Below are 11,955 nucleotides of genomic sequence, written 5' to 3' on the forward strand. Positions count from 1 at the left end.
CAAACTTATATGCTGGCCCTGGCGATTGCTTTCTTCCCATCATTTCTTTGATCAGCTGAAACAAAAATATTTCCCAAGCTTCTTAACACCGTTGACTTATCGTTAAGCATAGGGGCAAAACTGTTATTAAGATCATCCTTCTCCTCTACATTAGTAGGATCTCACCGTCACTGAATCCAAGTTACAAAGTGCGCTTATAGGGCGCGGGCACACCCATTTGCGCTGTGCTCTGATGACGTCAATACTCGACTCAATTTAATGGATTACTGATTTCTACGATGGAACACTATATGCTCCGCAGACACTAAAATCATAAAAATCAAAAACGAAAAAAATTGCAAAACAGAAATTCACTCACATATATGAAATAATTCTCAAATATCTTACCTTAAGACATAATTGAGTCGAGGTTCCATCGGGTTGGTATTGCCCATCGTTGTTCCCACCGGTTGAAGGACCGTATGGTGTTTCGTGCAACGTTGACTTAACGTGACGATGAAGCATTAACCAGCACAGTAGTACAGACAGGAGGACAATGATAATTGACCCCTTCACACTGTAGCGAAGACGCGAGCTCATCGCATGTTACAAAACTAAGCTTCCGTGAAATGCTCTGTGTCTGTGTTATTACCGACAAAAAAGTTTGATGACTACGGCAAAGTTGGAATGCGAGCTGTTCCACCCGCACACCCATAGCCCCCGAGAGAGAGGCGCGGATTTACAGTGTGTGCTCCTTTTATACTTATGGGAAGCGTGTACTTTGCACTACCGTTTGCACGTAACCGTACTTTTGATTGGTGGGCATTTCCTGTACCTCTCTTTCACGTGGGTCTATGTCTGTGTATCTGTCGTTCTGATTGGTTCAATCTTTCGATTTACTCACGTCCAGAATACATGCGCAATAGCACTAACCTTTTCCATTGGTGTATACACAGGTGATAAACACACCGCCTATAAAAGGGATCAACACCGTTAATTCGGCTTCCATTTCTCGATCTTCAGGGCTATGGGTGTAAGGGTAGAACAGCTTCCTCCTTGCCGTTGTTTCTGTCCCGCCTAATACCAACACGCCATGCTATCCATCCTACAATAATTTCGGTTGGGACCCGACAGATTCGCCACCCGTGGGTAAACAGGCTTTGTTTGAATGTGAAGAGCAAGTTATACTGACGGTTCCTTATCCTCTTCATTATTTCATCATTCTCAGTTGCATCATATGACTTTTTGTATAATTGATTTCATGAATATAAATGTTGTAGGATTAAAAAATTGCATGAGCCGTCCTCCATTGTTAAACAATGCTACCCCCGGGCTCTTGTTGAATTTGATTTTCTATTTCATAACGCTATTAGTGAGAAAATTGAACGGGTATCTCACTGACCATACGTACTCCAAATTAGCCATATCAAGTATTTTTTGTGGCTTGTTCCTGTTTCAGTCACCCACAGGTAACGAAGTTCTTTATCGACCCTTCAAAAACCCCGCTGACTCAGCTACTAAATTTGGGCCTGATTGGACCAACGCTAACACCTGTCGAACTTAAGTAAATATTTTGACCTCAATTCTTCTTGGGCAAAGTCTACAAGGCAGCCATACCGTTGGCTAATAACAGCGAATACAATAACGTTCTCCAATGGTGAACAGTGTACATGTCGGAATGTGGTAAACAGGTTGCCTATAAATGTGACACACACCGTTACTCCGGTCCCCCTTTCTCAACCTCGAGGGCTATGGGTGTGAGGGTAGAACATCTTCCTCTTTGCCGTTGTTCGACGTACAGGGAGTCAAGCGCGCGGTATAGAATTACAATGTATTTTCACCGCACCGCATGCATGTGCAACCTAGTATATTCTAAGCGATACTTTTGGGACAGAAAAATCAAAATGTTGCCTTTCTTGTATTTTTTTCTTCAGTGAAACCACCCTAGCCTAACTACAAGTGACCCGCTGTACATACCCTTCTGTATATATATCGATTCGTTTTTCATTCATTGGGATTTGATATATTTAAGATTTGACAAGAAGGCTTAAGGGAAAGACAGGATTTGAACCTCTTGTTTACGAGTATTCATCGTCTTTTACGACATGACCGATTTTCATAGCTGGACTCCCCCTTCCCCAAAACGCTGCTGACTCAGCTCCTGTATCCAAGACGACCCCCACTACCTTTGACAGCTGGTAAATATTTTTATCGCAATCCACCCGATATGTTTACTCAAGTCCAGAAAGCATGCGCAATAGCACTAACATTTTGTGAATACACAGGTGATAAATACACTGACTATAAAAGGGATCAACACTGTTACTCCGGTCCCCCTTTCTCGATCTCGAGGGCTATGGGTGTAAGGGTAGAACAGCTTCCTCTTTGCCGTTGTTTCTCCGTCCCGCCAAATACCAACACACCATGCTATCCACCCCCGAACCGTCCTACAACCACTTCGGTTCGTACTCTACAGATTCGCCACCCGAGGGTGCGCAGAAAAAGGCCCAAATAGAGGGTAAGAGAGGTTCAAAATGCCCTGTGATCATCGCAGTGTCAATCTGTAGTGTTGTGAACGCCGCCGTGCTGTCTGCCGTGGCCTGTATGTGGGTGGAGTTGGAGCGGGAGGTTGAAGAACTCCGCCGGTCGCAACTGAAGCTACAGGACCGGCTGTTCCAGCATGACGGTGCGGGAGGACTGAACGAGACGGCACTGGAACTGGTGAGGTTTGGAAGAAATGGAATAACATTCACTGAAGTCTATTTTGCTTGAATTCATTTCTTTTGGTCTGTAGTTCGCTGCCTTTGAAAAAGGCTAATAAAAAGCCTTAGGTCAGACAAATTGTACCAGTTTTCACTTGCTGTTTGTCGGGAGTTCCTCACTGAAGCTGCGACACGTTAGCGGCGTCGCTGCGGCCGAGATCAACGAATTTTATCGATAAAAACGAATGTTTCTACGCTTTTCGTTGTTTCTTTAGTCATATTTGTACGTTTTGCATGGTATTCACATTTCAAAGCAAAAGCCAACACGTATTCAATTTAGAACGCAGTGACGCTGCTAACGCAACGCAGTCCCGGGTGAGGTACCGCCTCTACCGTTCCTCTACCTCCTGAAAAAGGGAACCAAGGAACGAACGTAGCGACGTCGAGTGTTTTTTATCTTTATTGCGGGGACTTTCCAAGTTACTTTGTTCAGTGTCCACAAAAACAAGCGTAAAGGTCTGCGTAACCTGAGCAAATATTTGGGTCCAACTGCCTTCGCTCCTTCGCTAGGGGTGATGTGAAAGGTATTGACTTTGGCATGAAGCCAAGCGGTCCTGCAAATCTTAAGTTTGTCAACAACGTGAGGTAGAAAAAGCCCCTAGACCCTTTTATTTCATGTACGCCTATCAGTTTATCATGATACATTACGCGCTAACTATAAGGAGTCTTGGATATTTGTTGTCATTGTAACGTACTTGTTATGTCTTTTTCACGGCAAAAGTTCACGGCTTCAATAGTGTGTATGTATGTATGATTTTTGCTGGCATGAGTTTTGTAACTGTGTTGATGTGTAACAGGAGCAACTGGTCGTAGAGAATAAAAGAGTCGACCGCCTAACACTATACTACTACCTTTTCTATAGGCAGTGGAAAAATACCTGCATGAGAGGGAGGAAGGTCAGTAGGTCTGAAAAATCGAGTGACTCTTTTATGTATACAATGTCTCACTACAAATCATCCTCTTCTACAGGCCTTATACTTCTAACTTTGTGTAACATACCCAAACGTTCATAATCATAAACACATTCCCATGTAAAGTCTGCAAATACCACTGTTTGAATTATGACTTTTGTATGAATTTTTTTTTCTACCTTTTCAGCTCTGTCTTAGACTACATTCCTTGTTGATTTAATCACCTTCCGCTGTCTCTCATTTTCAATACAAAATGATAAAAGAAGAAAGCCTTCAATCCTGAACTGTTGGTGGTGGCTAAAATTCTCTTTCTTCTTCCACTGACAGCTTTGAAGGGATATAAGCCTAATGGTAAAGAAAAAGAATTTACTGTCGCTGTGTTGAACAACGATATTCTCTAAATCGGTGGCACGGATAAAGCCTTGTTGGGATTTATTCTTACGACCAAGACTGTTAGAATAACGACATTATGTATCTTTCAACATAGTAGTCTTCGGTACACAACCCTCTTTTATTCTTCCACAGACGTTTTAAGGACTTGTCTGTTGTCTTTATCAGTGTATATTGAACCATACTGGTGAAGACCAGCCAGACAAGAGGTTGAGACATCTACAGAAGTATAAAACAGGGTTGTGTACCAAAGAAGACTATCATTAATTAATGTGAATCAACCATTTGCGAACATGATATATCATAATTGTATCATATTGAAGACTGCACCGCTAAATGTGAGTTTTATTTCTACAGGAACCGTCTGGCTTCCAACAGACAGGGAAACTCCGTTCGGAAACATGAGTCACAGGACCCATAAACCTACAGCACACCTCACGGGGAGTCCCCAGATTAACTCTCTGGCGGGTAAATGATTTGAGATATTTGCCTTAAGTTATTTCAGTGACTTGCGAATGTCATGTTTTTTGTCGCCTTCTTTCTTTTATTGGAATTTTGTGTCTGCGTTGTGTTTTATGTTGTGTGCATTTTTTTCGTGCGTGTGTGCATGTGTGTGTATGCGCTTGTGCGTGTATGTATGTATGTGTGTGTGTGTGTGTGTGTGTGTGTGCGTCTGTGTGTGTATGTGTGTGCATCTGAGTGTGTGTGTGTGTGTGTGTGGTATGCGTGTGTGTGAGTGTGTGTGTTTACAAGTGTGTGTGTGTCTGTGTGTGTGTATATATGTATGTATGAATATGTGTTTGTGTGTGTGTGTATGTATGTGTGTATGTGTGTACAGCTGTGTGTGTGTGTGTGTGCGTGTGTGTGTGTACATGTGTGTGTGAGTGTGTGTGTTTACAAGTGTGTATGTGTGTGTGTGTGTGTGTGTATATATATGTATGTATGAATATGTGTTTGTGTGTGTGTGTATGTGTGTACAGCTGTGTGAGTGTGTGTGTGTGTGAGTGTGTGTGTGTGTGTGTGTATGTATGTGTGTATGTAAATGTGTCTGCGTGAGTGAGTGAGTGTGTGTATGCGTGTGTGGGGGTTGCATGTGTTTTTGTGCTTGTATGTGTGTGTATGTGTGTGTTTCCATGTGTAAGATTCTCTTTGTCACCATTACAATATAACATATTAATATATACATAACAACAAACTGATAGTCACACAATAGCCCAAAACGGTTTCTTGTTCCCACAGGTGACGACAAGGGCCTGAGCAAGATCAAGTCATGGGAGGCGAGACAGGGACTAGCGACTTTGGCTAACGGGATGAGACACAAGAAAGGGCACATCATCATCCCTACAAACGGCCTCTACTTCATCTACTCCCAACTGTACTACCGCTTCCTAAACCCCAAACAGACGCAGAGCAAAACCTACCAGCTCATCCACTACACATTCAAACAAAACTCCTATCCGAAACCGCTTCAGATCATGAAGAGCGCGAGAAACACATGTTGGTCTAAGAACGTGGAGTTTGGGTTGTACACGTCCTATCAGGGTGGGGTGTTCAGGCTGCAAAGGGGGGACAAAATATGGGTCGCGGTGTCCAACATGTCTATGGTGTGCTTGGAGGAAACGTCCAGTTATTTTGGCGCGTTCATGATATAGACAAGTGCCGCTAGTTCACCTTTATTTGTGGAGTAAGCTTTATCCGTTGTCTTAAAGTACAGCCTGCAAAGGGGGGAAACAGTTGGGTCGTGGTTTGGAGGAAACGTCCAGTTATTTTGGCGCCTTCATGATATAGGCATGTGCCGCGCTAGTTCACCTTCACTCAACGAATATGGGTAAGGTGAACTAGCGTTAGCCTGGATACCATCCTCACACCGTTACGCTATCCATCGCACTAGTATGGAAAGGGGCGTACGTACCGTTAAGAGGACGGTACTCACGATAAGGAAAGTCACAACACAAAGTCAACATGAAATGTGGACTGTTAGATGACTCGTCTTTTTGACGCAATTGAAATGCAAGCCTCTGTGGCTACAAGAAGCTGCAAGGCTATCTCAAATGCCAAGTTTGACGCCAAATCTGTGTTGCCACCATGTCTAGCTTCCAGTCTGATGTTTTAAAAACTGGCACGAATGTAACTTGAAAGCCCTACGGAGAATACTGTATGCATGCTAGGACGACTGTTGATATAAACATCTATGAAATGGCAGCTGAGAAACAGTGTTTTCATGATCACCTTGAACACGATACGCAGGAGGCGAATCAACGATGTTTTGAACTGTTTCAATGTGTAGATACATTGTATATACTTTTTTATAAACAATAATTGAAAATTCCAATTCGAATTTTGTATTATACGAATGACTATTAGCGTCCAATGTTAGCAACCCTAGGCCATTGACAGTGCGTACTTGTTGAAAAGCTCAATTGGATTTTTTCCCAATGAACCAGTAGATATATACTGTACATAGTGCTTGCCTTCTCTTTCAGGACCAGTAGAGTTCACTTTTTACCATGTCAATATCAGCAAAATAGTTTTGCATTTAATAAAGGAGACATTTTTATTCACGATGCTGTCGTGCATTTTTGTAATTCAAATGTTGCTGTATATACGTATTACCCCCCTCCCCAACGTTACGCTCGAATATGGCGTCGACCGGTCAGTGATATGATAAAAACGAATAGAGATTAGCCAGATACCTTCTTTTACTCTATCATGCGTTTGTAATATTAAGTGTATATCAATATGTGTGAACATGTAGATCTTTAAGACTTAAAATTTATCTTGTAGGACTCAATTTGTATCGTTATCACATTTTGTCTCTTACCTCTTCTCTCATGACCTCAATGGAAAGCGGTCCGTAGTAAAATGATACGAAATACTTATTTGATAACTAAAATCACCCTCTCACCCTGGCACAAGAGGACTACTCGTTCTCCATCTATGGGCCTAAAGCTGTACTAAAAATTTTAGACTGTAAACATTTGAGGAGAGTAACGTTACATACTGCAGTACAGCTAAATGTTACAAAAACTAAGAAAAATGTCCAAAAAGACACTAAAATGGAAGAAACTGAGAATAAATAAGTAAGATGAGTAAGATGAGTCGGCAGAAGCCTGCTTCTTTCCTATATAAACAATTTCAAGGTAAATATAAGCCTAAAGGCCACATGCCCTGAAACCCACTCTCAATCGGGGTCATTGCCCCGAAAGCTGCGTAAGAAACGGCAGTTTACGTAAGAAACGGGTCTTTTGTTCGAACGCAGCCGGCCTACGTGTGCTGTCCCAAGGGTAAATATGATAAAAAACTTCTCATCTTTAAAAGAACCCTCACAGGCTGTGATTCAGGTCCAGTGAAGAGGATGCGGTTAGATGAAGCTGGCAACGCGCGTGAAGCTAATTAAGCAGGAAAGAACAAAACACTCCCCCCGGCTGAAGAAGCGCTTCATTATCCTCTAAGTTGTGTGAATGGCGGTAAGTTATGTCCATGGTACTTTGAAGTTTCCAAATTGACGTAATGACAGATTTTCTCCTTTTTTGGCTACTTGGTTGACAGTGAATCGATGACCTTTGCTTACATGTCATTTGTTATGACAGCGCAGTCAGAATTGGCCCTCTATGCTCTGCTCTTGCAGTAGTTACCCTACAGCTGCAATCAGTCTTTCTCTTCAAATCCTCTCTTAGCTCCCGTAGTTTTCATTCTCACCGCAAAGATCCTAGTCATCCCTAGGTTCAGTAGGTTCTGGGGGTGTCTTTCTTTTCAGAATTTGTCATTGCGACGCCCGAAACCAAAGCCAGACGTCGTGCTGGTTGGTGCCAGTTGGTGGGCACGCTCATAAAGATACCTTCAGTGCACGTTGCCAGGACAGACGTGCATGACATGGACGTCGGAAATTTCACCACACCCTCATTTCTCGAAGACGACAGTGAGACAAATGATTCAGCGGCGGCTATTGTTGACGAGCCGTCCCCCACTGCCCAGATAGTGTTCGGGGTGGCAATCCTTCTGGCTGGGGTCACAGGAATCATCGGGAACGGACTGGCTCTTCAAGCTTTGTATGCGTAAGTTGACTTCATTATCTTAGCCTAGAAGGTTATATAACTTTTGACAAATATTATGTCGCTAGTAGTATAGAATTATACTGAGTCTGATATATGCTGATATATACCTTTATTACCTACCGTAGATTCCACTAGTAATGGAGTAACTGAAATTGTTGCAATATAATGATACGAGCGTATGTATAGTATCAGATTGTACTCTTTGTTGTATATACGTTGCAAACCATTGTCACTGATGGAATTGTTGCGCAATAAACCATCTATCTATCTATCTATCTATCTATCTATATTTTGGGTAGCGTTTGTGTGTATGTGTTTGTGTGTGTGTGTAGAAGACTAGCATAACTGGAGAAGGCCTGGATGGATTTGACTCTGGACAACAATAACTCGATAACGTGTTGACGGATGCTGATCGTCATGTTTTTTTGGTATTTTTTACCTTAGATTATTATGAGCAGCCACTTGTAATTACAAAATGAGGGCTTTAGAAAGCCGAGGGGCACTTTTGGAAAACGCTTTTTTTGCAATGTCCGTGGTCTCTTTCACAGACTAAGATTGCGCATGCAGAGCAGATCCGCTGGCAAGCATAAAATTCTATTTGAGCAGGGATGCTATCGGGTGACATTTGGCCAGTTTAGGCATCCATACAATTAAGTAGGCATGCCTCATCTCGTTATAACACCTTTCCACTAGGACAGCGCTCCCGCCGCGCTCGCCATCTGACCTAACATTTGACATATCGCTAAACGAATTCTATAGAAAATGGTTTACGCTTTGCGCGTTTTGTTGTCTTCTTGGTCACACTTTTACATTGTGTATGATATACCTAGTATGAAAGTGAAGGTCACACATATCATATGTGGGTCGCAGTCAGAGCGCAGCTCGATCGCCGTCTGGTGGAAAGGGGGTCTTACTGATACTAGGTGCAGTTAAGCATGTTACACTTTTCTGTCCACCTGCAGGTGTAAAGCCTTGCGAAGTCCGAAGCACTACCTGGTGCTGAACCTGTACGTCACCAACGCCCTGCTGTGTGTGATGTACTGTTCTACCACGGTCTGGGGAAGCTTCACACACACATGGACGGTTGGGGAAATCGGTAGGAACTTTTTTTTCTTTTTTTTTTGAGGCCGCGTCCGCCACGTATTTCTGAAAAACGTTCAGGCTGTACAGGGCAGGCGCGTCGTCCGTACTGGCACGTACGGGGGCGAATCCGCAGCAAAACAGCACACAAAGTTTTGCCTGCACGTAAAGTTCTAAGGCGTGTCTGCGCGCTCCAAAATCCGTCGGATTCCCTACGAGTTCGTACGGAGGCGGTACTTACCACTTGCAGATCACAAAAGATTGCCTACGTTTTGGCACGTAGACAGCACGTATTTGCACGTATACGATGGGTTGTGCCCTTAGCTTAATGCTGCTGTACTGTTGTCACATTGACGTGTATTTCTGTGTTCCATGGCTGAACACAAGCTTGGCAAAATGCAAGCAAACTTGAATCAGTTATTCTTAGTGAAAACAAGAGGCTTGCAAACACCACAAATTCAATGTAAGACATTATGATAATAAATAATGAGCCTCTTTTAGGACTAACCATTGCTTAATTCTCACCAACGTTTCGGTGACCGTCTGTCACCTTCTTCTGTGACCGCATCTGAACTGTGAGCAGCGACACCTGTCCTGCAGTACAATGTGAACCCGTCAGAATTGCCCTAAAGACTAGTGACAGACGGTCGCCGAAACGTTGGTGAGAATAAACCAAAGGTTGTATAAAAAGAGTCTCTCAATTCAAACTTCATTTTCATTCACATGGTTTAATATAGGTCGCGACGTGATGGGCTTCAGTGTCAGTGTGATGACCATCGTCATGATGACCACCCAATTCGCCATAGCCGTCCAGCGGGTCGCTGTGGCCTTCAACCCTCTCACCGCTGCCGTTAACATCACGCGCGGCAAGATGCTCCTCACCGCTGCCACCACATGGATCTACTCCGTTCTGCTCATGTTGCCGCCTCTCCTTGGATGGAACAGGTTCATTATAGACCGCACCGGCGTCAGCGTCATGTTTGACTACCTATCCTCCGACGACCTCTCCAGAGCATACGTCATTGCGCTGTTGATTTTTGCATTTGTGCTGCCGCTAATTGGCATAGTCTGTTGTTACAGCTACGTTCTTGTCGCTGTGAAGAGATCTAGGCAGAGCGCGAATGTGAAGAGTACAGAAAGGACTTGTAGAAGAGATAGGAAGACTGCTGTGGTCGCACTGGGCCTCTCGGTCTTGTTCTGTTTAAGTTGGGCGCCATATGCCATGGTGGTCCTCCTGAGTCTGTGTAAGATCACGGTTCCTGTTATGTATGTCATGATAGCTAGCGCCATAGCGAAGTGTGCATCCACCATTGACCCAATGATGTTTGCGTTGTCGCTACCCAAGGTCCGACAGTATTACCGAGAAAAAATGGGTAAACATTTCAGTGGACTTCTTTGTAGAAAGTAGGCGATGAACATTTCAGTGTAAGGCAATTTCGTGTTGAATTCACGATGTGAAGAACGACAGTATCTTATTGCGTGTAAAGTTTGTGCTTTTCTTGTGAATGATTTGTGACAATAAAGTTTGCAATCTAGAAGCAATCTATGAGTAAAATGACTGACTGAGAGAGACGGAGAGAGGGACGGAGAGATAGACAAAGAGAGAAAGACAGAGGGATTGAGAGAGAGACTGCGAGAGAGAGAGAGACTGAGAGTCTTGATTCCCAGCACTTCGTCTTTTTTTCAAAATCGAATTCGGGCAGCCTGATATCATGACGCTGTTCAAAGAGCGGCTCATAGTGATAACTGTAGGTCAGAAACTTCAGGCTTAGACGAGCTTGACTGAAAAGGCAAAACTGGGGTAACGAAGGATATTCCCTTCCACATCTATGGCTTGAAGAGTTTGAACTTTGATCCACCTACAGTAGATTCCCTATTCTTAACGATAACTGTGGCGGGTTGTTTTGACGTGCGTGACTCTCCAAAAAGGCGGTACTTTTTCACTTACAGATCCCAAAAGATTGTCCACGTTTTGTCACGTAGACAACACGTATATGAAGGTATACATTTCTTTATTCCCGGTGTGAGCGGATTAAAGAAAATGCATCTATCTGGATATGCAGCCTGCAATGCTGAATACAGAACTGGTGTGAGGTGGTATACCGGGTATGCAACAAACAAAAACAAACAAACAAACCAAATACAGTTGTTACCGTTTACAGGTCGTTCACCGTCATTGGTTGACAGGTCACACAAACCTTTTACATAAACTGTTTGTTTCCAATCTTCCATAGCTGCCCGAAAATAGATGCCCCAGGCCTTCCTCCCACAAAAGATGCTCTATTTGTGCCCTAACAAGGGAAGCTCCAGTAAGTAATTAGCTCCGTTGAATGATTCGAAAAATTCATCACTTCGCTAGCTGCATACGTCACGTCGGTAACGTCTGTCCTTTTGACATCAAAAGCGTACAAAACGGTTCATTCTGTAATGTTAAGGCCTGGGGGAATTAAAAGTTGTGAAAAAAAAAGAAAATTAGGTTCGGTAGCTAGGGACTCCTATCCTGGAGTCTCGCCTTGTTCGCTTTGTTCCGCTCTCGAAGGACGCTACTCGCCAACAACACGGGCAGCGGCCTTCGGGAGCTGAACAAAGAGAACATTCTGGACTCCAGACTAGGGGCTCCCTCACCTTACTTTTTAAGAAATTGAAGTGATCCATTTAGCAATGTAAAACTCGTGTAGAATACCACACGGTGTATTCCGTATCATCCGAAGTACCAGCCCGACCGTGGGAGGGCTGGTATCATTTATGTCATACCAAGGTCGAATGATTTAATTTCCA

The 11,955-nt window shown here is 43.4% G+C and overlaps 3 protein-coding genes across 3 annotated transcripts in view; 2 read left to right on the forward strand and 1 right to left on the reverse strand.

Moving 5' to 3' along the window:
• The window catches only part of LOC118426858, a 2,188-nt gene extending 1,507 nt beyond the window's left edge, over window positions 1-681 (reverse strand). Inside the window, exons 1-2 of the mRNA XM_035836416.1 lie at window positions 388-681; window positions 1-55 (exon numbers count right to left, since the gene is read on the reverse strand). The exon at window positions 1-55 is cut by the window's left edge and continues 30 nt beyond it. Of these exons, the coding sequence (XP_035692309.1) occupies window positions 1-55; window positions 388-579 (247 nt within the window). The 5' untranslated portion in view covers window positions 580-681. The remainder of the gene's footprint in view (window positions 56-387) is intronic.
• A 3,696-nt stretch (window positions 682-4,377) lies between these two features.
• Window positions 4,378-5,850, forward strand: LOC118428317 (tumor necrosis factor ligand superfamily member 10-like). Its single transcript, XM_035838346.1, has 2 exons — window positions 4,378-4,510; window positions 5,282-5,850. Exons 1-2 carry the CDS (start codon window positions 4,444-4,446, stop codon window positions 5,692-5,694), a joined length of 480 nt encoding a protein of 159 aa, XP_035694239.1. The 5' UTR covers window positions 4,378-4,443; the 3' UTR covers window positions 5,695-5,850.
• Window positions 5,851-7,890: 2,040 nt separating this feature from the next.
• Window positions 7,891-10,748, forward strand: LOC118427747 (rhodopsin, GQ-coupled-like). The gene is made up of 3 exons (XM_035837669.1): window positions 7,891-8,097; window positions 9,060-9,193; window positions 9,915-10,748. Exons 1-3 carry the CDS (start codon window positions 7,916-7,918, stop codon window positions 10,583-10,585), a joined length of 987 nt encoding a protein of 328 aa, XP_035693562.1. The 5' UTR covers window positions 7,891-7,915; the 3' UTR covers window positions 10,586-10,748.
• Window positions 10,749-11,955: the final 1,207 nt, after the last annotated feature.

This window comes from Branchiostoma floridae, chromosome 12, assembly GCF_000003815.2.
Source record: "Branchiostoma floridae strain S238N-H82 chromosome 12, Bfl_VNyyK, whole genome shotgun sequence".
NCBI classification, from domain to species: domain Eukaryota; kingdom Metazoa; phylum Chordata; class Leptocardii; order Amphioxiformes; family Branchiostomatidae; genus Branchiostoma; species Branchiostoma floridae.

Excerpts from the sequence above, each read along its gene's own strand:
- LOC118428317 (XM_035838346.1), top strand. The coding sequence starts at position 4,444 with ATGAGTCACAGGACCCATAAACCTACAGCACACCTCACGGGGAGTCCC. Across the intron at positions 4,511-5,281 it reads CCAGATTAACTCTCTGGCGG|GTGACGACAAGGGCCTGAGC; the intron begins GTAAATGATTTG and ends TTGTTCCCACAG.
- LOC118427747 (XM_035837669.1), top strand. The coding sequence starts at position 7,916 with ATGGACGTCGGAAATTTCACCACACCCTCATTTCTCGAAGACGACAGT. Across the intron at positions 8,098-9,059 it reads GCTCTTCAAGCTTTGTATGC|GTGTAAAGCCTTGCGAAGTC; the intron begins GTAAGTTGACTT and ends GTCCACCTGCAG. Across the intron at positions 9,194-9,914 it reads ATGGACGGTTGGGGAAATCG|GTCGCGACGTGATGGGCTTC; the intron begins GTAGGAACTTTT and ends GGTTTAATATAG.